Consider the following 25862-nt stretch of genomic DNA (forward strand, 5'->3'; position numbering starts at 1 on the left):
GATGCCCTGTGGACAAAGTCATGGGACCTTATGACAATCAGATTAAATTAACTACATTTTTCAGAGAGAAAACTTGTAAATCGGTCCAATTCGACCAGAACACAGGAGGGTTAAGAGAAATATAACTAGAGGGCCGTTTTAACTAAATTAAAACTGAGCACAAATTGACAGCTATGCGATCCATCGCGGAGAAAATAGCTCACCACGATCCAGCACCAGCGGGTGGAAAGCGTCATTTGCTGGGCCGTGCCCAGCACTGTGTTGCATGCTAGACTAGTTGACAAGTACGGCTACGTGTTTGACATGGGCAGCAGCAGGCCTGAAAGCCAAGTGCGAGAAAACGCAATTTGATTTAGTTCCCATTCCCTTTACGCCAAGTTTAGAATCGTAAACTAATAGAAAATGTATGTGGACACGATTGCGAAAACTGCTCCAGATCACTTGATATCCACCAGGGGGAAAGAATAGAATATGGAGGGTGGAGAGGGTCAGACCCGATTTAACTTAAACGGTCTATCGTACAGCAGAGCGTGTCCAACTCCAAACCAACCACACTGAATAGATAGGAGCATATCATGAGCGCACAGCTGAGAGCGCTCCATGCAAAATAGGTCCCATATATACATATTCCATGTTTTTTTTCTCTCTCCCATGATCATTTACCCCAATCCCATGATCATTTATATCAACAATGCAACGGAAAAAATAGTTTCATCGTTTTTATTGCAACACAAATTATTGCAGCGTTACCATCTCACCACCAGGGGGTACCGTACCATCTCCAGCACCTCTACATCCCATGGCTATGGATAAAGCAGGGTGATTGGTTCAATAATCTCAAGCAGGATGGCAATAGAACATAACAGGTCCTGTTATTGGTCAGGAGGCCTGCTCATGGGACCTGGCTCTTGTAGCCGTAGTTGAGTTCTGCTCCTCCACTAAGCAGCAGGTCTATCCCAGTGCAGAACGTTGCATCAGCAGCCAGGTACAGAGCAGCTAACCCACTCTCAGCTTCTGTCCCCATTCGACCAAGCAGCTGTTGGAGATTAGGAAGAATGTTAAAGATGAGCCATCAAGTTCATCAAGACGAGAGATGCAAGTGAAATTAGGAAGTCTCTACCAACCCTCCCTTTTCAATGCATTCTGAAATATGTCATTGTAACAGATCTTATATTTCATCGTATATCTTGTATTGGCTCCTGTGAAGTGAGCACTTGCCTGAGCGTTCTCTCCTTCTTTAATGGTAGCTAAGGTATCTGCAGTCTGTCCAGCCAGCTCCTCCCACAAAGGTGTCATCACATTACCAGGGGAGATGCTACAAGATAATACACATTTAGACTGCAGCAAACAGAGCTAGAGATAAGAGAAAAAGTGGAAAAATACAAAAGTATTTTTAAAACAGGACAGACAAAGGGACAAGAGAAAAAAATAAGTAGAACATCCTAAAAGTTTATAAATGGAGACAGATGCCAGGTTCTACTCACCAGTTGACTCTCACTTGGTACCGACTCTCATCCACAGCCATGGCTTTTGTCATGGCAATGATCGCCCCCTTGTGGAGGAAAAGACACATCACCCCTGTTAGGCCTACTTCTCCAAGCCTCAAACAGTGGAATAAAGTACTGCATACGGTTATCTAGATTTTTAGTTCACCTTAGTGGCTACATAGGGTGCTGCATTTTTCTGACCAATGGAGCCCACCAGACTGGACAAGTTAATGATGTTCCCCTGGCGCTGTCGCAGGTGGGGCAGGGCATACTGAGGAGGGGAGATCCCGTGATGACGTAAAACATATTATAAGGTATATAATAACCCATTATTAAGGCTCATACATGCTTATAACAAGTAATAAAGCATTATACCTAAAGGCTTTCAGTAAAGTAAATATAATGAGTGAATTATTTACTTTGGAGGCCAGGAAGTAACTGATGAGGTTAAGATTCAAAAGATCTCTGAACTCATCTGCAGTAGTGTCATCTGTGGGTTTATGAGGTGGGTCTGAAAGGGGATGAAAGTGAGGGAACAGCATAAACACTAACCAAATGTCTATGGAGTATGTGAATTGTAGAAGAGGGGGAAGAAACATGCCTTTCATATCCACAAAAAAAGTGTTAAGTGGTACAAAAATGTATGCAGATCTTTAAAAAATGATGAAAACCAGTATAGCATTAAAAATACATCCGACTTGCACCTTTGTCAGGGGGTGACGATCAGGAGGTGACGATCAGGGCGTGACGATCAGGAGGTGATCCGTTTGATGCTGCAAAGCGTATATGTAACAGTATAGACTTTACCGTCCGTCCCCTCCCCCCGACCTGGGCGTGAACCAGGGACGCTCTGCACACGTCAACAGTCACCCTCGCAGCATCGTTACCGACCTGGGCGTGAACCAGGGACGCTCTGCACACGTCAACAGTCACCCTCGCAGCATCGTTACCCATCGCTCAACAAAAGCCACGGCCCTTGCAGAACAAGAGGAACCCACTACTTCAAGGTCTCAGAGCAAGTGATGTCATCGATTGAAACGCCACTAGCGCGCACCACCGCTAACTAGCTAGCAATTTCACATCGGCTACATATACACAAAGTACAAAACATTAGGAACACCTGCTCTTTCCACATCAGACAGACTGGGTGAATACAGGTGAAAGCTATGATCCCTTATTGATGTCACTTCAATCAGTGTAGATGAAGGGGAGGAGACAGGTTAAATACGTATTTTTAAGCCTTGAGACAATTGAGACATGGATTGTGTGTGTGCCATGCAGAGGGTGAATGGGCAAGACAAAATATTTAACTTCCTTTAAACAGAGTATGGTAGTAGGTGCCAGGCACACCGGTTTGTGTCAAGAACTGCAACACTGCTGTGTTTTTCACCATAAATAGTTTCCTGTGTGTATCAAGTATGGTCCACCACCTAAATGACATCCAGCCAACTCTGGGAAGCATTAGAGTCAACATGGGCCATTATCCCTGTGGAACGCTTTCGACACCTTGTAGAGTCCAGGCTGTTCTGGGGGCAAAATGAGGGGTGCAACTCAATATTAGGAAGGTGTTCTTAATGTTTTGTACACTCAGTGTATGTGTTTTTAATGCTTGAATATGCCTGTTTAAATAATGGCTTGCCAGGGCCTCCCAAGTAGCACAGCGGTCTAAGGCACTGCATCGCAGTGTTAGCTGTGTTACTACAGATCCTGGTTATATACTGGGCTGTGTCGCAGCCAGTCGCACCTGGGAGACCCATGAGGCGAGGCACAATTGGCCCAGCGTCGTCCGGGTTAGGGGAGGGTTTGGCCGGCCGGGATGTCCTTGTCACATCGCGCTCTAGCGACTCCTGTGGCAGGCCGGGTGCATGCACACTGACAGTTGTTCGGTGTTTCCTCCGACACATTGGTGCACCTGGCTTCCCAGTTAAGCGTGCATTGTGTCAAGAAGCAGTACGGCTTGGCGGGGTTGTTTTTCGGGACAATGGGACAAGACTGTAACTACCAAATTGGATATGACACATTTTTGGGGAAAAAGGGGGTAAAAAAAACTATATATATAATAATAAAAATAAGTGCCTGGATGTGGATTGGTATACCAACTATCAGCTGATTTGTGGATATATAATTTCCTTTCTTTCCTTAACAACATCAATTCTCATACAAAATGATAACAGATACTCACGCCACCCAGCATTGTTGACCAGACAGTCTATTTGACCATAATGCTCCACTGTCACTGAAATCAACATCTGCAGAGAGAAAACCATACGTTGAGTTGACTGCACACTGTGTAAGACGTTTATAATTGCTATCTCCAGGTATGTAGACCTATGATCCCATTACCTATGTACCTACCTAACTTGCTACATAGAGCCTAACCTGAAAAACCAGCTAGACACACCACTAAAATAACATAGAAACATACACACATCCCTCAGTCAAACACACAAAACAGGTTATAGCAATGTCACTACTGTTCACAAGCACCAGGATCTGGACACTGAATGATGATTGGATGTGTAGAAAAAAAAGAAGCCGCTCTGGATAAGAACATCTGCTAAATGACCTAAATGTAAATGTAAACATTATGGAAAGCTTCCGTCTTGTAGTGTTAGTCTGATCACTAATACATTTTAATTGTCTGATGTCTGATGAGGCTTCATCTATCTGTCCACTCCAGCGCCTCTTCAACCTCAGGAGGCTGAAGAAATTCGGCTTGTCACCAAAAGCACTCACAAACTTCTACAGATGCACAATCGAGAGCATCCTGGCGGGCTGTATCACCGCCTGGTATGGCAACTGCACCGCCCTCAACCGTAAGGCTCTCCAGAGGGTAGTGAGGTCTGCACAACGCATCACCGGGGGCAAACTACCTGCCCTCCAGGACACCTACACCACCCGATGTCACAGGAAGGCCATAAAGATCATCAAGGACATCAACCACCCGAGCCACTGCCTGTTCACCCCGCTATCATCCAGAAGGCGAGGTCAGTACAGGTGCATCAAAGCTGGGACCGAGAGACTGAAAAACAGCTTCTATCTCAAGGCCATCAGACTGTTAAACAGCCACCACTAACACTGAGTGGCTGCTGCCAACACACTGACACTGACTCAACTCCAGCCACTTTAATAATGGGAATTGATGGGAAATGATGTAAATATATCACTAGCCACTTTAAACAATGCTACCTTATATAAATGTTACTTACCCTACATTATTCATCTCATATGCATACGTATATACTGTACTCTATATCATCGACGGTATCCTTATGTAATACATGTATCACTAGCCACTTTATACTATACTATGCCACTTTGTTTACATACTCATCTCATTTGTACATACTGTACCCGATACCATCTACTGTATCTTGCCTATGCTGCTCTGTACCATCACTCATTCATATATCCTTATGTACATATTCTTTATCCCCTTACACTGTGTACAAGACAGTAGTTTTGGAATTGTTAGTTAGATTACTTGTTATTACTGCATTGTCGGAACTAGAAGCACAAGCATTTCGCTACACTCGCATTAACATCTGCTAACCATGTGTATGTGACAAATAAAATTTGATTTGATTTGATTTGATATATATATATATATATATTTACAGATACAGTTGAAGGTCGGAAGTTTACATACACTTAGGTTGGAGTCATTAAAACTTGTTTTTCAACCACTCCACAAATTTCTTGTTAACAAACTATAGTTTTGGCAAGTGGGTTAGGACATCTACTTTGTGCATGACACAAGTAATTTTTCCAACAATTGTTTACAGACAGATTATTTCACTGTATCACAATTCCAGTGAGTCAGAAGTTTATATACACTAAGTTGACTGTACCTTTAAACAGCATGGAAAATTCCCGGAAATGATGTCATGGCTTTAGAAGCTTCTGATTGACTCAAATGATGTCAATTAGCCTATTGGAGGTGTACCTGTGGATGTATTTCAAGGCCTACTTTCAAATTCAGTGCCTCTTTGCTTGACATCATGGGAAAATCAAAAGAAATCAGCCAAGACCTTAGAAAATGAATTGTAGACCTCCACAAGTCTGGTTCATCGTTGGGAGCATTTTCCAAACACCTGAAGGTACCACGTTCATATGTACAAACAACAGTACGCAAGTATAACACCATGGGACCACGCAGCCGTCATACCGCTCAGGAAGGAGACGCGTTCTGTCTCCTAGAGATGAACGAACTTTGGTGTGAAAAGTACAAATCAATCCCAGAACAACAGCAAAGGACCTTGTGAAGATGCTGGAGGAAACAGGTAGAAAAGTATTTAAATCCACAGTAAAACGAGTCCTATACCGACATAACCTAAAAGACCGATCAGCAAGGAAGAAGCCACTGCTCCAAAACCGCCATAAAAAAGACAGACTACTGTTTGCAACTGCACATGGGGACATAGATCGGAATTTTGGATAAATGTCCTTTGGTCTGATGAAACAAAAATAGAACTGTTTGGTCATAATGACCATCGTTATGTTTGGAGGAAAAAGGGGGAGACTTGCAAGCCGAAGAACACCATCCCAACCGTGAAGCACAGGGGTGGCAGCATCATGTTGTGGGGGTGCTTTGCTGCAGGAGGGACTGATGCACTTCACAAAATAGATGGCATCATGAGGATGGAAAATTATGTGGATATATTGAAGCAACATCTCAAGACATCAGTCAGGAAGTTAAAGCTTGGTCGCAAATGGGTCTTCCAAATGGAAAATGACCCCAAGCATACTTACAAAGTTGTGGCAAAATGGCTTAAGGACAACAAAGTCAAGGTGTTGGAGTGGCCATCACAAAGCCCTGACCTCAACCCTATAGAACATTTCTGGGCAGAACTGAAAAAGCATGTGCGAGTAAGGAGTCCAACAAACCTGACTCAGTTACACCAGCTCTGTCAGGAGGAACGGGCCAAAATTCACCCAACTTACTGTGGGAAGTAATTTTTACTAGGAATTTTTACTAGGATTAAATGTCAGTAATTGTGAAAAACTGACTTTAAATGTATTTGGCTAAGGTGTATGTAAACTTTCGACTTCAACTGTATATATATACTTATTTTTTTTAAATGAATTAATAAATGTATGTCAGCACAGACCTCAATGCCTGAGCGAGCACAAAAAACAGGGGAAGAAAACAGGAAACCAGGGCACAGGAAACACAAAGCTTCAAATAATGACCAACTGGGCCTTTAATAGTGATTTCTAAGCAGTTTATAAGCAGACCTTAAAATGAGGAGCAAGGGGCTTGCTAGAGCTGTGAGTAAACTCCTTTCACAGACAGGGAAAATCCAACAAAGACTAAAGATAGGTGGAGTGTAGATTATAATACAAAATGTTATAGTAAGCATTCTGATAAACCACAGGTCATGTGAGGAATGAGGATATAAACTCTGTTGAAATGTTGTGCATATGAGTGATCATTTGACTCTCATTTCACTGCACTATAAGATAAGTCATTGCCCAGAAGCCCTACCTTGATGTCCTCCTCTTTGGAGATGTCACAAGGTACAAATTTGCATGACCCTGGCCCTGCCCTGTTCAGCTCAGCCTCTAGAGCCTGTCCTGCTGCCACTGTAAAACATTTTTTTTTAAATATATATATAAGAATACAGTAAACTTATGAATATGCAATGTAAAGATGATTTAGAGAGGGATTTTTGTAATGATTCATAAAGTCTTCAACAATGGATTACTGATGAATGAAGATTCTGTGAAAACATTATTGATACATGTGTGGCGATTCTGATGGTTTCTTGTAACTGATGGCTTCTACGGTTGTGGCTAAATGGATAGGATAACTAATGCAGCAGGTTAGGATAACTAATGCAGCAGGTTAGGATAATTAATGTAGCAGGTTAGGATAATTAATGTAGCAGGTTAGGATAATTAATGTAGCAGGTTAGGAGAATTAATGTAGCAGGTTAGGAGAATTAATGTAGCAGGTTAGCAGAATTAAAGTAGCAGTTAGGAGAATTAAAGTAGCAGGTTAGGAGAATTAAAGTAGCAGGTTAGGAGAATTAACGTAGCAAGTTCGGAGAAAAAAGTTTAAGGTTAGGCTTAGCTACAATCCTACAGTTGTCACCAACACAACTCGAACATGCAACTTTTGGTACGTAGCTGTACTCCATCTAGCCACAACCGTAGAAGCCATCAGTTCCACCACACATGCAATGGTATACTTTAATCTGAGCAAAAAAATCTAATAAACGTGCAGACACTCACCCCCTCTTGCACAGAAGACAACTTTGGCCCCATTCTCCACTGGGAAAAAAACAACAGAATAGCACATTATTGTTTTCCCAGTACCTCACTCTGCTCAAATCTCAACAAACTAACTTCAAATCAGCAACTTTGATTCTTACCGAATACTTTGACAATCCCTCTACCAATCCCTTTGGACCCGCCGGTCACAATGACAACTTTGTCTCCGTAACGCAAAGTACTGCCTGACATGTTCACTAGAGCCAACCCGTCACGGGTGATGATTTCAGTGATGATACGTTCGCAAAGAACCGCCACTACCTGGTTGACTGTGTTGGTCGAATGCCGCAAACAAAGTTACTTGCCCTCTTTCCAAGATTCACTTTTATTCTATTTCTTTACATGCAGCAAAATATATAATTGCATCCCTCCCGTTGTCTTTTTGCCTTTTACATTTATACGTTAACTTTCTCTTCCCTCCTCCAAGTTCCTCAAAAATCATGGGTTTTGTTGTCGTCTGTGAAGACAGGTGAGCGGTTTTGTGGGACTTGTAGTTTTAAGCTCTATGCAAATTCTAACCGACATCCTGGTGCTGCAACCTGCTGTGTCAACATGCATACCGGTTTCTCAGTCTATGTATGAGGCATATTCTGAAATGGAAAAAATAAACCATTACATTCATCAATTAACCAAGAAGCCAATGGGATGGTTTTTGCAATTGTTTAATGCATAATAAAAAAAATACTTTAAATGCTTTACTGCTCACTTTCCTGTAAAATCCACCTCATATCAGTGTTATAACTGTTATACATTTGACATGTTTCCCCCCCCCCTTCCAACTCGCACACATCTCTAAATAGTTAACTCAAATATCAATTCTTATTTTACATTTACATTTGAGTCATTTAGCTTACAATCTTATCCATAGCGATTTACTGGAGCAATTAGGGCCTTGCTCAAGGGCACATCAAAAGATGTTTTTACCTAGTCGGCTCGGGATTCAAACCAGCCAACTTTCGGTTACTGGCTCAACGTTCTTAACTGCTAGGCTACGTGTCGCCCCATGTAACCTTTTTCTGGCCCAGAAATAAGGCTGTTGACATCTTACAGTGGTCACTCACTATATGTCACTTACATTTTTGTTGACACAACACCTGTGAGTAATTACCTGTCTGACACGTGTGCACCATACCCTATACTATACCATACACTAAGCCAACTGAATAAAGGCTTACGAAAGGATCATCAGAAAAGGAGTGTCATGGCTTTTTGTTGTAGGCTTTCAGTTTACTGTTTGGTCTCATAACATGTGTTAACATGTTTGTAAATGTGACTTGGGCCCTACATTTTTCCTGACCACACCTCACCAGGAAATGCATTGGCTCTGCTACATAACTCATTTATGGCCCTGAGTGTTTCCTGGTAAGGTGACATGGTCAGAAAAACACAGGGCCCTAGTCAGGAGCATTATAAATACTGAAGCCAGGATGGACCTCCAAAATACATTCTCACTGGGATTTTATGGGTGTTCATTTGGGTCTTGTGAGGACATCAGTACATGTGTTGAGGATGGTGTGTGTGTGTTTGTGTGTTTGTTTATGACAGGGAGAGAGGGGAAATTGAAGACTTTAAGAGAGAGGCAGGGGGCTGACATTAGGGGGTGGGGGTATGATGAGGACTTTAAGAGAGAGGCAGGGGGCTGACATTAGGGGGTGGGGGTATGAAGAGGACTTTAAGAGAGAGGCAGGGGGCTGACATTAGGGGGTGGGGGTATGAAGAGGACTTTAAGAGAGAGGCAGGGGGCTGACATTAGGGGGTGGGGGTATGAAGAGGACTTTAAGAGAGAGGCAGGGGGCTGACATTAGGGGTGGGGGTATGAAGAGGACTTTAAGAGAGAGGCAGGGGGCTGACATTAGGGGGTGGGGGTATGAAGAGGACTTTAAGAGAGAGGCAGGGGGCTGACATTAGGGGGTGGGGGTATGAAGAGGACTTTAAGAGAGAGGCAGGGGGCTGACATTAGGGGGTGGGGGTATGAAGAGGACTTTAAGAGAGATGCAGGGGGCTGACATTAGGGGGTGGGGGTATGAAGAGGACTTTAAGAGAGAGGCAGGGGGCTGACATTAGGGGGTGGGGGTATGAAGAGGACTTTAAGAGAGAGGCAGGGGGCTGACATTAGGGGGTGGGGGTATGAAGAGGACTTTAAGAGAGAGGCAGGGGGCTGACATTAGGGGGTGGGGGTATGAAGAGGACTTTAAGAGAGAGGCAGGGGGCTGACATTAGGGGGTGGGGGTATGAAGAGGACTTTAAGAGAGAGGCAGGGGGCTGACATTAGGGGGTGCGGGTATGAAGAGGACTTTAAGAGAGAGGCAGGGGGCTGACATTAGGGGGTGGGGGTATGAAGAGGACACCGTGCTGAGGTTGTAGAGAGAAGGCAGTGGATTGAATTTCGACCTGACAGCATTCTCCAGAGAAATAGTAGGCATGAGAGAGAGCAAAGGGGAGAGACTGAAGGCTGTGACCTACAAACAAGCTTAACTATCTTCACTTCACCCAGGGTGGGGTATCAGCAGACAGATTAACACTACCCCTGAAGGAGCCATGGTGCAGACAGACAGACAGCCAGACAGACAGACAGCCAGACAGATACCCTGTGGCGGAGGTACAGTAGTGGAGGCACCGTGATTCTCTTGAGTAATTAGTCTCTTTCAACAGTAGCTGACTGACAGAGGGGTGAGTGGAACAGTGCAGGCTGCTTCTTGTAAATAACACCAATAATATGGTTACTTCACAGCAGCATGCTTGGGCATGGCATGTAACTAGGATGTTTATGAGTAGGACTCTGTGTTATTCTAATAATGGCTGTGTCGACTGTAAAGACTAATGTTCTGATTAAATAAATAGTCATTCTGAACATAAAGGTTAACGGTTCTGATTGAAATAACACCTGTCTAGTTCATGCTTTTATTTGTTATTCTTTACTGTAGATGTAAAATGTGTCTTGCATACTACCGGTCAAGACTTTCAGAACATTGACTCATTCAAGGGTTTTCTTTATTTGAACTCTTTTCTACATTGTAGAATAATAGTGAAGACATCAAAATGATGAAATAACACTAATGGAATCATGTAGTAACCAAAAATGTGTTAAACAAATGAAAATATATTTTGTATTTGAGATTCTTCAAATAGCCACCCTTTGCCTTGATGACAGCTTTGCAAACTATTGGCATTCTCTCACCAGTTTCGCAAGGTAGTCACCTGGAATGCATTTAAATTAACAGGTGTGCCTTCTTAAAAGTTCGTTTGTGGAATTTCTTTCCTTCTTAATGTATTTGAGCCAATCAGTTGTGTTGTGACAAGGTAGAATATATATGTATATGTATACAGTATATGTATATATGTATACAGAATATAGCCCTATTTGGTAAAAGACCAAGTCCATATTATGGCAAGAACAGCTCAAATAAGCAAAAGGAAATGACAGTCCATCATTACTTTAAGACTTGAAGGCCACTCAGTATGGATAATTTCAAGAACTTTGAAAGTTTCTTCAAGTGCAGTCGCAAAAACCATCAAGCGCTATGATGAAACTGGCTCTCATGAGGATCGCCACAGGAATGGAAGAACCAGAGTTACCTCTGCTGCAGAGGATAAGTTCATTAGAGTTACCAGCCTCAGAAATTGCAGCCCAAATAAATGCTTCACAGAGTTCAAGTAACAGACACATCTCAACATCAACTGTTCAGAGGAGACTGCATGAATCAGGCCTTCATGGTTGAATTACTGCAAAGAAACCATGACTAAAGGACACCAATAAGAAGAAGAGGGTTGCTTGGGCCAAGAAACATGAGCAATGGGCATTACACCGGTGGAAATTTGTCCTTTGGTCTGGAGTCCAAATTGGCGATTTTTAGTTCCAGCCGCCGTGTCTTTGTGAGACGCTGTGTGGGTGAACGGATGATCTCCGCATGTGTATTTCCCACCATAAAGCTTGGAGGAGGAGGTGTTATGGTGTGGGGGTGCTTTGCTGGTGACACTGTCTGTGATTTATTTAGAATTTAAGGCACCCTTAACCAGCATGGCTACCACAGCATTCTGTAGCGATACTCCATCCTATCTGGTTTGGGCTTAGTGGGACTATCATTTGGTTTTTCAACAGGACATTTTTATTTTATTTTTGAAATGTAACCTTCATTTAACCAGGCAAGTCAGTTATAATGACCAAACACACCTCCAGGCTGTGTAAGGGGTAGTTGACCAAGAAGGAGAGTGATGGAGTGCTGCATCAGATGACCTGGCCTCCACAATCCCCCGACCTCAACCAAATTGAGATGGTTTTGGATGAGTCAGACCGCAGAGTAAAGGAAAAGCAGCCAACAAGTGCTCAGCACATGTGGGAACTCCTTCAAGACTTTTGGAAAAGTATTCAATGTGAAGCTGGTTGAGAGAATGCCAAGAGTGTGCAAAGCTGTTATTCTACAATGTAGAAAATAGTAAAAATAAAGAAAAACCCCTGAATGAGTAGGTGTTCTTGTCACACCCTGACCATAGTTTACTTTGTATATTTCTATGTTTTGGTTGGTCAGGGTGTGATCTGAGTGGGCATTCTATGTTACATGTCTAGTTTGTCTAGTTCTATGTTTGGCCTGATATGGTTCTCAATCAGAGGCAGGTGTTCGTCATTGTCTCTGATTGGGAACCATATTTAGGTAGCCTGTTTGGTGTTGGGTTTTGTGGGTGATTGTCCTTAGTGTCTTGATGTCCTTATTCTGTGTTAGTTTACACAAGTATAGGCTGTTTCGGTTTTCGTTCATTACGTTCTTTTGTTTTGTAGTGTTTGTGTTAATTCGTGTTTACGTTGTTCATTAAACATGGATCGCAATCTACACGCTGCGTTTTGGTCCGATCCTTGCTACACCTCTTCGTCAGAGGAGGAGATAGAAGAAAGCCGTTACAGTTCTAAAATTCTTGACCGGTAGTGTATTTGCGGGTGAATTGGAGTAAATTACTTAATGATCACATTTCCGTTAAATAATTATGAGTATTAAAATTGCCAATAATGTGAGTTGTTTCTCCTCCCACTTCTTTATCTGCCTTTACCTGATATGTCTCTTCTTCTGCAGTACCTGATATTTTTCTTGATAACTTCAGCAGCGTTGTGCATTTCTCTCTAGAGTAAGGGGACAAACTGTCCTCACAAAGAACTAAATAGAAGCTGAATGACAGACCAAGGAATGGAGAACCATGACAAGGGTGGAAGTGAAGGAGGAGGAGAAGGAGACAAGAAACATCTCCCAGAGGAGGTGAGCGAGAGCGACAAGGAGACCAAGGACCAGCGCAACAAGGCGGAGAAGGGAGAGAAGGAGACAGAGAACAATGGTAGTGAAAAGGAGAGGGTTGAGGGGAAAAGAGAAAGCTGTCGTCGCTCAGGCTCCCTGTGGAGGGGGGGCTGGGCCCTGACGGAGCGGCTAGCCATCAACGTGTCAGGGATGCGGTACGAGACACAGCTCCGCACTCTGGCCCAGTTCCCTGACTCCCTCCTGGGGGACCCTAACCGCAGAATTCGCTACTTTGACCCTCTGCGCAATGAGCTGTTCCTGGACCGGAACCGGAACTGCTTTGACGCCATCCTCTACTTCTACCAGTCTGGCGGGCGGCTGCGGCGGCCTGCCAACGTGCCCCTGGATGTGTTCTTGGATGAGCTGCGCTTCTATGAGCTTGGTGAGGAGATCATGGAACGCTTCAAGGAGGATGAGGGCTTCCCCAAGGAGGAGGTGCCTGCGCTGCCTGAGAACGAGATGCAGAGGAAGGTTTGGATGCTTTTTGAGCACCCAGAATCCTCCTCGGGCGCACGCATCATCGCCATCATCAGTGTCATGGTCATTGTGGTGTCCATCGCCATCTTCTGCTTGGAGACGCTGCCTGACTTCAGGAACGAGAAGGAGCTCCGAGAGGTGAGAGGGGGCTGTTGTGGGGCCAGGGGCCTGAGGGCCAAACAGAAATGACACACAGGAGAGAGAGAATGAGAGAGAAACAGAGAATAGTAGAAAAGGAAACAAACAAATGGACCAGGAGAAAGGAGAGGCTGCGGGAGATGTGCATAAAGCACAGATAGAGGAAGGAGAGGAATAAAGAGAGGAATGAAGAGAGGATGAAAGAGTAAGGAATGCATCTCGACAGGGTGCTAAGAGAACAGAGGTTAGCACATTTGGAGACTGATGATGGGGTGATCATCAATAGTCAGTGAAGGATGACAATTAGTAAAGGATGACAGTTAGTGAAGAATGACAGTTAGTGGATGACAGTTGGTGAAAGTCAATGACAGATGTCACCCTGTGGAACATAAATACTACATATGTGATGACACAGGCCCCTTACAGGGTTAAACACAACATGCGACACACATACACACACACACACACACACACACACACACACACACAGACATTTCTGAGATTATTTTAGTCATGTCCTTAAAATTGAGGGAAAGGAATGGGAAGAGTGGGGGGTGAGGAGAGGGGGAACTAAAGTGTGGTAGGAAAACAAGAGAAATAGGTTGGAGGAGAGAGAGAATCACAGTTAGGGAACTAGAGAAAGAGGGAGGTTGCAGGTAAGAGCGGGAGAGAAAAAGGGGTGGGACAGAGAGAGATGAGGGGCAGGAAGGGAGGGGTAAATATGGACTGCACAAAGAACATTATGCTTTATTGATGGTATCTCCAGATCACTGTCCATCTGTGTCTCACATTGACTGGTGCTCCAGGATCACTGTCCATCTGTGTCTCACATTGACTGGTGCTCCAGGATCACTGCCAAGACGACTCCGTATGGGAATAGATGGAGTTGATAGGAACCTATAAACCGAGAGAGAGAGAAAGAGGGAGAGAGGGAGAGAGAGAGGGAGAGGGAGAGAGGGAGAGAGAGAGAGAAAGAGGGAGAGGGAGAGAGAGACAGAGGGAGAGAGGGTAAGTGAAAGTGGAGTGCAAAGGAGGAGAGTGGAGAGGAGCGTGTCTCACGTTACTCCTTAGAGATCTAAAGGAGCTAAATATAGCGTAAGGACAACCCTAAGAGCACATCAACATGTAAACGTTGGTTCCCATTAATAAACACACTGACTCATACCCACTGAAAGAGGCATGGAAAGAGTAGTACAGAACACCTATTTGATGACTCACACAAAACGAAATGAACTTCACCTGCCAAGTGGCTTACCGACAAGGTTGGCTTAGCTGCCTTTGGATTTTGAGGGATCATGCAAAAGCACAGAACACATGGTATACGGTGGGTCTTACCAAAGCACATATGCACACACCCGACCTCTCACACTCACTCAGTCACTCACACACACTCACATGATCAGAACATCTGACAGAAGACACACAGCGCTCTGTACAGACTCAAAATGGCAGCATAGGTGGCAGCAACTGAAAATAAATCCTTGTCTTTTACAAGACGACCACCCCCCGTTGCGACGGTAGCTCTAGACACTGCATACAGTATTGAAAGACATGCTGTATGGTTCTGTGACCATTTGGAATGAGCGGCTAGTTGTTATTCCGTTCTTATTGGGTGACAAAGAGTGCGAATGTCTGTCGGGGCAGTGTGATCATGGCTTTTCAACCTCATAAAGGTGAGGAGAAATGGAACTAATGTGGGTGACAAATGTGAGGGCAAATGTCACTGTCATTTCAGTTGGTAAAAGCATTCCATGCCTCTACATAAAGACTAACATATGCAGTATATGCACAAACAAACAACTGCTGTATATGCACCTCACACAGGCACACTCATGCAGGCACACGGACAGGCACTAACACACAGAGTATCATAGACTTTTGCTTCACTACAATTTTATCATAGGCAATAACAATTCTGAGCCATTTCACTCCAATCCGTCTTATAGCTGGACATGCCATAAAACCAAAATTTGACTGTCTCACTTTGAACCCCAAGACTGCTTCTTAGAAAACATTGTAAGGATGAAATGAAATGTCAGATTCCTCAGTCGGTCCAGACGCTGTGCTGTAACATTAGCCGTTGTCACATGCAGTCTTGCTCTATAATGTTTTTCTTCTGTTTAAATATAGAGACGAAACACATTTGCATCAAGGTCTGCGTAAGGAAAGAGAGAGAGAGTGTGATTACACAAGTGAAGTTATGTTAACACAGTATTACAGTTATCACAGTCTTAATCAGACCGTGATGCATTTTCCACATCTGCTGAGGAAAGACTTTGCCACCTTTAAAATAATCACTTCTCCTCCTTCTCTCCTCCTTCTCATGTTTACTGTAGTCATCATGGTTCTCCCCGACCTCTGTCTAACCTTCCCTCGTTACTATTTCTTATCAATTAATTTATGTCCTTCATTACCCTTGTAATGAACACGAGGGGAGACAGAGAGCTGGTTTCAAGCGCAGTGCGCAGCAGGTGTTTATTGCAAAGGTCCACAGGAGGAGGCAGGTAGCTGGGTCCAGGGGCAGGCAGAAGGTCATACACAGGAGGAGGCAGGTAGCTGGGTCCAGGGGCAGGCAGAAGGTCATACACAGGGGGTCCAACAGGGCAACAGTACAGGCAGGGAAAAAGATAGTAACGACGTCCGGGAGATCAGACAATAGGTTGATAACAGGAAATCTGAAAGGCAGAAGTACAGGCAGGGAATATGCAAAAGGCACCGTTAGTGAGGCAGGCAAAATCTATCATACACAGGAGGAGTACATCACAGGAACACCAGAGCTCTGAAAGACGTGTGTCACAAAACAAACAAAACCTCACAGTGACGGGGTGCAAAGAACTGAACTAAATAGTGTGAGATAATGACATACAGGTGTGAACAGGTGATTAGAATCCAGGTGATTGGGATCTGGAGAGTGAGCTGGAAAGTTAGCTGCGTTCAGGGGATCTACGTGTTGGAGGGTGTGAGTTGGAAGGAGACGTTACAACCCTATTTGTTATCTCTTGTCTAAACCACGGTCATCCCCCTTCACTGTTTTATCTCCCTTCAATCTCTCCTGCTTCATTTCTAACACCACTCACTATCCCTCTCTCCTTCTCTCCCCCCAGAAATTCACCTACCAGCCCCATCCTACCCTCCCCAACATCACCATCCTGGTCCCTCCCACTGGCAGTGCTTTCCATGACCCCTTCTTCCAGGTGGAGACCATATGTATCTTCTGGTTCTCCTTTGAGCTCATTATGCGCTTAGCCAGCTCCCCCAGTAAGCTCCACTTCTTCAAGGACGTGATGAACACTATCGACTTCCTCGCCATCATTCCCTTCTTCGTCACTCTGGGCACAGAGCTGGCCAGGGACAAAACCTCCAACAAGGACCCGGGCATGTCTTTGGCCATCATCAGGGTCATTAGGCTGGTCAGGGTGTTCAGGATATTCAAGCTGTCGCGTCACTCCAAGGGCCTGCAGATCCTGGGCCAGACTCTGAAGGCCAGCCTGAGAGAGCTGGCCCTGCTCATCTTCTTCCTCTTCATCGGAGTCATCCTCTTCTCCAGCGCTGTCTACTTCGCCGAGGCGGACAGCCCCGACACGGTGTTCACCAGCATCCCCGAGGCCTTCTGGTGGGCCGTGGTCTCCATGACGACAGTGGGCTACGGGGACATGTACCCGACGACTCTGGGGGGCAAGCTGGTGGGCTCCATGTGTGCCATCGCTGGTGTGCTCACCATCTCCCTGCCAGTCCCAGTCATTGTGTCCAACTTCAGCTACTTCTATCACCGAGAAACGGAGTGTCTCGAGAAAATCAGTGAGTACACCCACATCAGCACCTCTCTCTGGGAGGGTGAGGATGAGGAGGGAGACAAGGGGGAGGGAGATTACACTCCCCTGTATGTGGGCGACTGCAAGGGAATCTGTAACCCCCTCAATGGGACACTGCTGTCAGGACTGTGTGCGGGGCAGGACGGGTGGGAGAACAAAGGCAACGTGTACCTCAGGGAACCCCTGGTCACTCAGGTGTGAGACAGGATGGATGGATAGACAGAGGATCTGCTGAATACAACCCTGGTACTCTGCCTCTAAGTTAAATAGAGAGAAAGTTAAAGGAGGATGGCGAAGTAAAGGAGAAGAGATACAAAAAAAATACTATTTTACTCAAGGACTTACTTGCACGCTTGCACCGTCAATGGCTTACACCGTTTACTACAAACAGAACTGATGAGACCATGGCAGAGATATTGTGACAGCTTGCTTTTTGCTAATGTCACTGAGAATCGAGTATAATGCCATCATATTGACAATAAAAACAGCTGAAACAGAATGTATATTTATTTATGATATATTTACCAGATTGTAATAACAGTTTATACAGTACATACAACTCTAGCAATTGTAAATGTTGGTGTTTTTAAGACATGAGTGAATTGCAGTGCCATTTTATTTGTTATTGTGTGCTAGCTAGCTAAATGCACAGAGCCGTTTTGAATGTGTGTAGAGGGTTGACTAAGGGCGTTTTTACCATTTTTGTGAACCCAGTGCAGTTTGCACATTTTTTTGTGCAGCGTGAACACTCTCAAAGAACTCAGACCCCCTCAGAAGAAGAGAGAAGAGCCCCCTAAGCAAACCGAACTGAGATCATCTCGAGAGCTGGTCTGAGTTCGGTTCTCTTGAATTCCGAGGTTTGATTCCTTTTTTAGGGCAATGTGAACACAAAGCTCCCCAGGTTCGCTTGTCGTTATTTCCGCACGACACACTAGGCTACTGCAGCATTGTTTCCCTTGCCGTTACCGCTCACATTGGTGCCACAAAAGAGAGAAGTGGATGTGCAGGTTCATGGAAAAAAAATGTGTTTTTTTTTGTATTGATTAGCGATGGTCAAGAATACACAGAAATGTTTAGTTTTTAGTTCAGACTATTTGTTTGCCATATGTGATCTATAGGCTAAGAGAGGTTCATAAACTCTTTATTTGATTGTGGGGTTTGAATAGTGTGAGAAGACAACAACATATTTGGTGAGAATCACAACATAGGGTCCAAAATCAATTCTAGCTCTTAAAAGGGTAGTAGCCTACATTGGGTGTACAATATTTAATTACAGTATTATTTAATCTGCAGTTATTCTTCTGCTATTTATTCTGTAACCAATAATATTTACATGTAGCAGTGTCTTCTGATAAAAATGATTATTTCTCCCCTTTTTTCACTAAATGCAGTCTATTAGCTTTCAAAATGTAAGCAGGTGTATATAGCTGTCCGATAACACGTTTTGATGGAATGTCTTGTCCTGCACTGCACTTTGTAAAAACCCGGAGTGCATTGAGTGAATTTTGAAAAAAGATCTTGGTTCCTTTCTAAACATGGCAATGCAAAGAGGACTCGGACCACAGGATAGGTGAAGTGAACTGACAAAATAGTTGAGACCTCATTCAAAGATCAGTTCTTTTAAAGAGGACTATGTGTAAAAACACTCTGAACGTCCTGATGGGGCTGGGCACCGTCTCTGAAAGCTATGGCAGAAATGCTCTGCAGTGATATTGTGGTGACGTGGAACACAAAGAGATCAGCCTGGGGGCTGTGGCGCAAACAGAGAGCAGCCCTAAGTGTTGATCCTTGGCCAGTGGAGAGTTTTCAGTGTGTAATGGAGACAGCTAGGCTGGGCGGCAGGGAAATCTGATCCTGGACCTGTCAGGCTTCCAGCTGACCCTTCCTCCCAATGGCTGTGCAGGACTAACACTAGTAGATACCACTGGCCTAAATCCACACTCACCCCACTGGGTAGAAGTACTTTACTGGTCATCCAAAGACACATCCCTGCCCCTGTCCATGTTACCATGGTGCCTCAATTATCTTGCCTATTTAGAATGTGTCTTAACAAAATGCTTTGCACAGTGTTCAGTGTTTATACTGTGCTTTATAAATATGTTCTTATGATCAGAGATTGTGAGCTGCACAGATTGTATAAGAGAGTGGGTTGTGTGTGTATGTGTATATGTGTGTGTGTGTGGTTACCAGTATGTGTTCTATGACTGTGTGTGTGTGTGTGTGTGTACCAGTATGTGATTGAGTGCGTGCTTACGTGTGTGTGTGTGTGTGTGTGTGTGTGTGTGTGTGTGTGTGTGTGTGTGTGTGTGTGTGTGTGTGTGTGTGTGTGTGTGTGTGTGTGTGTGTGTGTGTGTGTGTGCAGGTGTGTGTGGTTACCAGTACGTGTTCAATGACTGTGAGCCCTGTTTACATGTGTGTGTGTGTGTGCGTGTGTGTGTGTGTGTGCGTGTGCGTGTGCGTGTGTGTGTGTGTGTGTATACACGTGTGTGTGGTTACCAGTATGTGTTCTATGACTGTGAACCCTGTTAATATTTGTTGTATTTAATAAAGATGGTATTTTATCAGTTATCTAAATGAGTCCCTGTTTTGTTAACAGAGGGGAGATGAGTCAGCAGATGCCCACTTCACCACAAAACAATTATCTAAACAACAACAACCAAAATGTCTAGTCTTTCAAAATGTTGACATAATATGTTAAATGTATGATATTATTGGTAGGTTTAGATACCATCTGTTTAACTTGGTGAGAGAGCAGATTGGATCATTTGATTTCCCACTTCACACGCACCCCAAAGGATTGAGTTGATTTCCCTCCTTGCAACTATCTCTTTAGTCTCTAGAGGTCAAAGCACTCAGTGCAAATCCTCCTAGTCATCCCAGCTCAGGGACATCATACTGAGGACTCTGTGGTTGCTTCTTCTGAGCCATGAAGCCAGAAGAAACATGTACTGTGTATTTTGCAGATTGAAATAACTATGTAAACAATAACGAATTATACAAACAACATTAATTTTATGCGACAACCATACAATAAATTCCCATAAGTACAGTGATTCATGTCTGTAATGCATTTCTTTCTGCAACATTCTTCACCCTCCGCCCTGAAAAAGCCTAGTTGGCAGAAATGGTGAAATGTGCAGGTGGGATTAAATAAACATGCGAACAGTGTGACACTAATGTAATGGCATCAATAACCATCCTCTACATAGAAATAACATCACCCAGTTCCATACCCTACTCTGCCAGGGAGGACTGAGGAAACTCAGTGACTGTTGCTAAAATAGAGAAATGCTTCTAAATAAAACTGGAGACAAGCCAGACTGAAGTGAAGTTGAAATGAGTTGATGGGTTTTCTTGCTTGATGACTGTCCCAATGATTACATACCCTGACCCCCCCCCCCCCCCCCCCCCCCCCCCCCCGGGTTGGCTGACATTCCAATGTCGTGTTGTGGGTTAGCAGTTTCTAGTGTAATATATGGACAACTCATTTAGTGGTTTTGAGTGATTTATGCTTGTTTTTGGTTGCTATTCATTGAATTGACAAAAAAATACAAGTGGCAATCTGGTTGTGTAAGGAATTCCTGTATGTGAGCCGAAAAGACTCAGTTCACTACAATAAATAGAGTAATGAATCATAGTCTGTCTGTTTTGTTGAATACCTTCAGAGAGTCGAGGCATGTCTGTCCCTGTTCACTGGGTTCACAAGGTGGTGGTGGCCTGTTGTGGCCTGAAGCTTTCCCTTATCTACCTGTTTCTCTCATCCTCTCCTCCTCTCTCCGTGACGTGCAGGGTCCCAACACTAACGTCAGTCCTGTTTGCAATTACCCACAGTGCCCTGCGCTGTCTGGAAGAATGAGTTGGATTGACGTCTTTCTGGCCATCTGCCGTTCTTCTATTCCTCTCATCCCTCCCTCCCTCCCTCCCTCCCTCCCTCCCTCCCTCCCTCCCTCGCTCTTCTTTGAGAGGATTAAGTGTGTTGATATCTCTGTGTGTCTTTGCCTCATCAATGTGTAAATGTGATGCTGTGTGCGTGTATGTGCGTGTGTGTGCGTGTGTGTGTGTGTGTGTGTGTGTCTGTCTGTGTGTGTGTGTGTGTGTGTGTGTGTGTGTGTGTGTGTGTGTGTGTGTGTGTGTGTGTGTGTGTGTGTGTGTGTGTGTGTCTGTGTGTGTGTGTGTTCACGGTCTGGTGTGCCAGGTGCAACTTGAACGTCCAGTAATATCCTTGTCCACTGGATTTCATCACTGTCTTTAGTCACAAAATATTGACGTGTGTCCCCTTTTTGTAGTACTAATCTGTACACAGTTTTTACACAAGGTACAGAAATAACCAAATCTTTGTCATTGTAATTTAAATAAATCTCTAAGATTTTATTACATACAATATACACAAAACCTGGATCTGCAAACCTGCATTAAGACTGAAGGATTTGGGTAGGCAGTAATGACCTTCAATGAAAGGCATTTCAGAGGGACAGAGGAAAACAAATCAATATGACAGAACCAATGAGAATATCTCTTAATTAACCAATAAATAATTAAAGTACAAGAGTAATGAAACAACAAGTAGATGAATACGTGAATCAAAATGAAAACAGACTGCTGTGCAACACAGACTGAAGACTGTTGTGCTGGAAAAAATGTATAAAATTACTAACAACCATCATTTCAGACAGCAGATGATGACAAAAAATGACTAACCATACATAAGTACTGAGAAATAACAATATTAACAACAATAACCGTATTATGATTGTCATTTCAGGACAAGTTGAGGTACAAGTTGAGGTACAAGATGAGGTACAAGATGAGGTACAAGATGAGGTAAAGTCAAGTGAAGTGTTGAGTGTGTTGAGGACAAGGAGAGGAAGAGAAGAGAGAGAGGAGGTAGAATAGTATAAAAATAGTTTGACTACAGTGTGTTTGTTACCTTTAATTACATATAGTTGCTACACGCAAGTTTATCTCACATTTGAACTTACATATAAGTAGAATTAGTATTTATTTGTTGAATCATTCGATACAGTACAGCTGGAGATGGACGCCATTCTACAGATGACCTTTTGGAAGTTGAGAAGAGAACATTTCTGATTGTACGTTGACTGACACTGAACACCAAGATCTCAGTACAGCGTCTCTCTCAGCCACGCTAGAGGGTAGAGGATAAGGTTGAGGAACTGGCTAGCTGAAATGGTTAGAACAAGACAATGATTATCAGAGAATAGAGCTGGGTTGACAGAAGACACAACACTAAGTTAAAGCTCCCTTCTGCAGCACACTGAAGCGTAAAAGTTAGGGCATGGGCTCTTTTTTTAAAGATTATTAAAGGGTGTTGCCATAGCAACATAAATATCGTCATCGCTCAAAGCAAGCTTATTGATCCCTGATCATGTCAAACAGGACTCAAATCACACAAGAACACTCACATCAGACAACTACTAAATAGTAACCATTTGTAGAGCACTGCATCCACCAACCCAGACCCCTATCAAAAACACCACAGTGGTACTAGGTGGTAGAGTGCAGTAAATTGGGGGAAGTGTAGTGAAACTGTGGTAAAACAGAAGTGTTTTCATAGAGGTGTCCCAATCAGGGCAGGTCGCAGGGCAGGATGGTGTTCCTGCGGTCGTAAGCAGTGTCGTCACTCTCTTCTCCTTCACTCCCTTCATCCAGCACCCTATCCCTCTCCTCCTCTTCCTCTGTCTCGCTCTGATATCGGTCGCTGTCTCGCCCCCGCAGTCTCTCCCTCTCTCTTCCTCTATCTCTCTCTCTATCTCTCTCTCTGTCTCTTTCCCTGTCTCTTTCCCTGTCTCTTTCCCTGTCTCTTTCCCTTCGGTCTCTATCCCCTCTGTCTCTCTCTCTGTGGGAGCGAGGGAGTGTGGGGATCTGGGAAGACAAAGAGGAATAAAGTCAGAGACAGGCCATCAAAGTACCATCCAACTCAAACGTTCACACAAATATTCCATTGATATCAATACATGATTAACAAGAAGTTAGGATTGAGCCCTAGGACTAGTGGTAGCTGTAACCCTGCCTACCTGGTTGTCGTGGCTTGGCAGGGCGCAGTAGCCAGGCTCTGTTCTGCGGAGGATGCGTGGGGAATGGGTACGGAAGGCAGAGGGTCGTGGGGAGTTGGAGTGGGAACAGTTGGAGCGCGGGGAGGGAGAGCGGACAGAATGGGGGGACGGAGAGCGGACGGAGCGGGGAGAGTTGGTGATGGAGTAGATCTGTGACAGGTTGGAGTGGCCGTGGTGGTTGAGTTTGGGCGGGCGGGGGGAGCGTGGGGGTAACTCGGGAGGTCTCTTGGGGTCCACCAGGTCTATCTCGGTGAGGACAGGGGGCGGGGGGATGAACTCCTCATCCTCAGGGGAGAGGAGCTCGGCGTCAATCTCAGCTAGCTCTGCCCTGGACAGGTGGTCCACAATCCCAGCACCAAACGAGTCGCCCACCACGTTGATTGAGGTACGCATTCTGTCACTGGCCCAACAGACAGACAATGCTGGAGTCAGCCATGACTGATCACTGTGTTAGAGGTACACTACAAGACAGGAGCTCTCATGGATGAGTAGATGCCAACAATAGCAATGGCATCTACAGCTAAGTGCCACTCTACCCTTTACAGTTGACAATATGCGTTGCATTTTGACAGAGCTTGACGTACCCTACTTTTCTTTCATAGAGATAATCAGCAACATTGAATCATTGTAGTCTAATGTCATCATGCTGTTGAAAACAAAGACCAGAGTATCTGAAGTGTAACATCACAGTGATTGTGTGTATGTGACTCACAGCAGCCAGTCGACAGCGATGAGCAGGCTGATGTCCTGGGTGGGCAGGCCCACAGCTGTAAGGATCAACAGCATGGTGACCAGGCCTGCGCTGGGAATACTGGCCGCTCCCACACTGGCCAGGGTGGCTGTCATACTGAGAGGAGAGGAGGGGAAGGAGTGAGGGAGGGAGAGGAGAAGAGGGAATTGACGTTACACACACGTTTCTCATTCCAAGACATTGTCACCACAGAATGCATTAGCATGTGACTCATAAAAGTCATCAGCAACCACAACTGATACATACAATATACCTACAGTTGGATGATTATTTCAAGGTACAAAAACCCATGGAGGAAGTGACACAGCTTTCTCTTACATACATACAGAGCATGACAACCTTAAAACCAGCACTGCACTTTAGTACTATACCTAAAAGCATAATATATTACACCCAGGTAACACACCTCAACACAAAAGTATCCTAAGAGACCCCCTGGGCCAGGGTTGTTAGTGGTAAAGAAGAGGCCTACCTGACGGTAACGATCTGTCCTGCGTCCAGGTTGATGTCATTCATCTGAGCGATGAAGATGGCTGCCACCGCCTCGTACAGGGCTGTACCGTCCATGTTGATGGTGGCTCCGATGGGCAGCACGAAACGCGTCACGCGCTTATCGATCTTCAGATTCTCCTCCAGACAGCGAAATGTGACAGGTAACGTTCCCGCACTGGGAGAAGGAGAGAGAGGGTAAGAAAGGGATGTAGACAGGTCGAGAGAGATAACGGGAAGAAAATACAAATGGGGAGAGAGGGTATAAAGATGTTATAGAGAGAGAAGTATTCAGAAAGAAGATAATGACAGAAATTGTGAGGGAGAGTGAGGGAGAGGGAGGGTGAGAGTACAAAGTGAGAGTTAAAAAAGAGGGGAGGGGGACAGAGAGGGTGAGAGAAGGGGTGAAATATAACAGCATTATCATAACAGCAAGTGTATTTTACAATCCAACATGTGAATTGCAGGAATTTGATTTGAGCCTAAGCTAAGCCCAGGTCATAATATAATTAGAGAAAGTTGATAGGATTACTCTTATTCTGTAAAGCCTCCCTAATGCGTCAAAATGACAGTTGGTTTGAGCAGCACAACAGATTCAGAAGCAGCGGAAACATGGCCAGTTTGGCCCGTACAACCTTATCCAGAGCCCCAGACATTTACAACGCAGGGTCTGTCTGTCTACAACCTTATCCAGAGCCCCAGACATTTACAACGCAGGGTCTGTCTGTCTACAACCTTATCCAGAGCCCCAGACATTTACAACGCAGGGTCTGTCTGTCTACAACCTTATCCAGAGCCCCAGACATTTACAACGCAGGGTCTGTCTGTCTACAACCTTATCCAGAGCCCCAGACATTTACAACGCAGGGACTGTCTGTCTACAACCTTATCCAGAGCCCCAGACATTTACAATGCAGGGTCTGTCTGTCTACAACCTTATCCAGAGCCCCAGACATTTACAACGCAGGGTCTGTCTGTCTACAACCTTATCCAGAGCCCCAGACATTTACAACGCAGGGACTGTCTGTCTACAACCTTATCCAGAGCCCCAGACATTTACAACGCAGGGTCTGTCTGTC

The 25862-nt window shown here is 44.5% G+C and overlaps 3 protein-coding genes across 4 annotated transcripts in view; 1 reads left to right on the forward strand and 2 right to left on the reverse strand.

The window, feature by feature from the left end:
- Window positions 1-706: 706 nt before the first annotated feature.
- On the reverse strand, window positions 707-8198 carry LOC110538601 (L-fucose dehydrogenase). The gene is made up of 9 exons (XM_021625516.3): window positions 7865-8198; window positions 7725-7763; window positions 6976-7073; window positions 3670-3736; window positions 1907-1998; window positions 1654-1758; window positions 1485-1552; window positions 1219-1315; window positions 707-1036 (listed from the first exon to the last, which is right to left on the reverse strand). The coding sequence occupies exons 1-9, from the start codon at window positions 7953-7955 to the stop codon at window positions 893-895; spliced, it is 801 nt and encodes a 266-aa protein (XP_021481191.1). The 5' UTR covers window positions 7956-8198; the 3' UTR covers window positions 707-892.
- A 1971-nt stretch (window positions 8199-10169) lies between these two features.
- Window positions 10170-20037, forward strand: LOC110538602 (potassium voltage-gated channel subfamily A member 1). The gene is made up of 3 exons (XM_090193762.1): window positions 10170-10433; window positions 12878-13657; window positions 16762-20037. Exons 2-3 carry the CDS (start codon window positions 12923-12925, stop codon window positions 17668-17670), a joined length of 1644 nt encoding a protein of 547 aa, XP_090049888.1. The 5' UTR covers window positions 10170-10433; window positions 12878-12922; the 3' UTR covers window positions 17671-20037.
- A 1779-nt stretch (window positions 20038-21816) lies between these two features.
- Window positions 21817-25862, reverse strand: part of LOC110538991 (excitatory amino acid transporter 2) — a 28791-nt gene continuing 24745 nt past the window's right edge. For both annotated transcript variants that reach the window (XM_036938676.2, XM_036938677.2), the window contains exons 8-11: window positions 24767-24961; window positions 24256-24390; window positions 23505-23943; window positions 21817-23352 (exon numbers count right to left, since the gene is read on the reverse strand). In XM_036938676.2, coding sequence (XP_036794571.2) covers window positions 23056-23352; window positions 23505-23943; window positions 24256-24390; window positions 24767-24961 — 1066 coding nt within the window. In that variant the 3' untranslated portion in view covers window positions 21817-23055. The remainder of the gene's footprint in view (window positions 23353-23504; window positions 23944-24255; window positions 24391-24766; window positions 24962-25862) is intronic.

The sequence above is a fragment of the Oncorhynchus mykiss genome, chromosome 12 (genome assembly GCF_057628025.1).
Source record: "Oncorhynchus mykiss isolate SJ-2025 chromosome 12, ASM5762802v1, whole genome shotgun sequence".
NCBI classification, from domain to species: domain Eukaryota; kingdom Metazoa; phylum Chordata; class Actinopteri; order Salmoniformes; family Salmonidae; genus Oncorhynchus; species Oncorhynchus mykiss.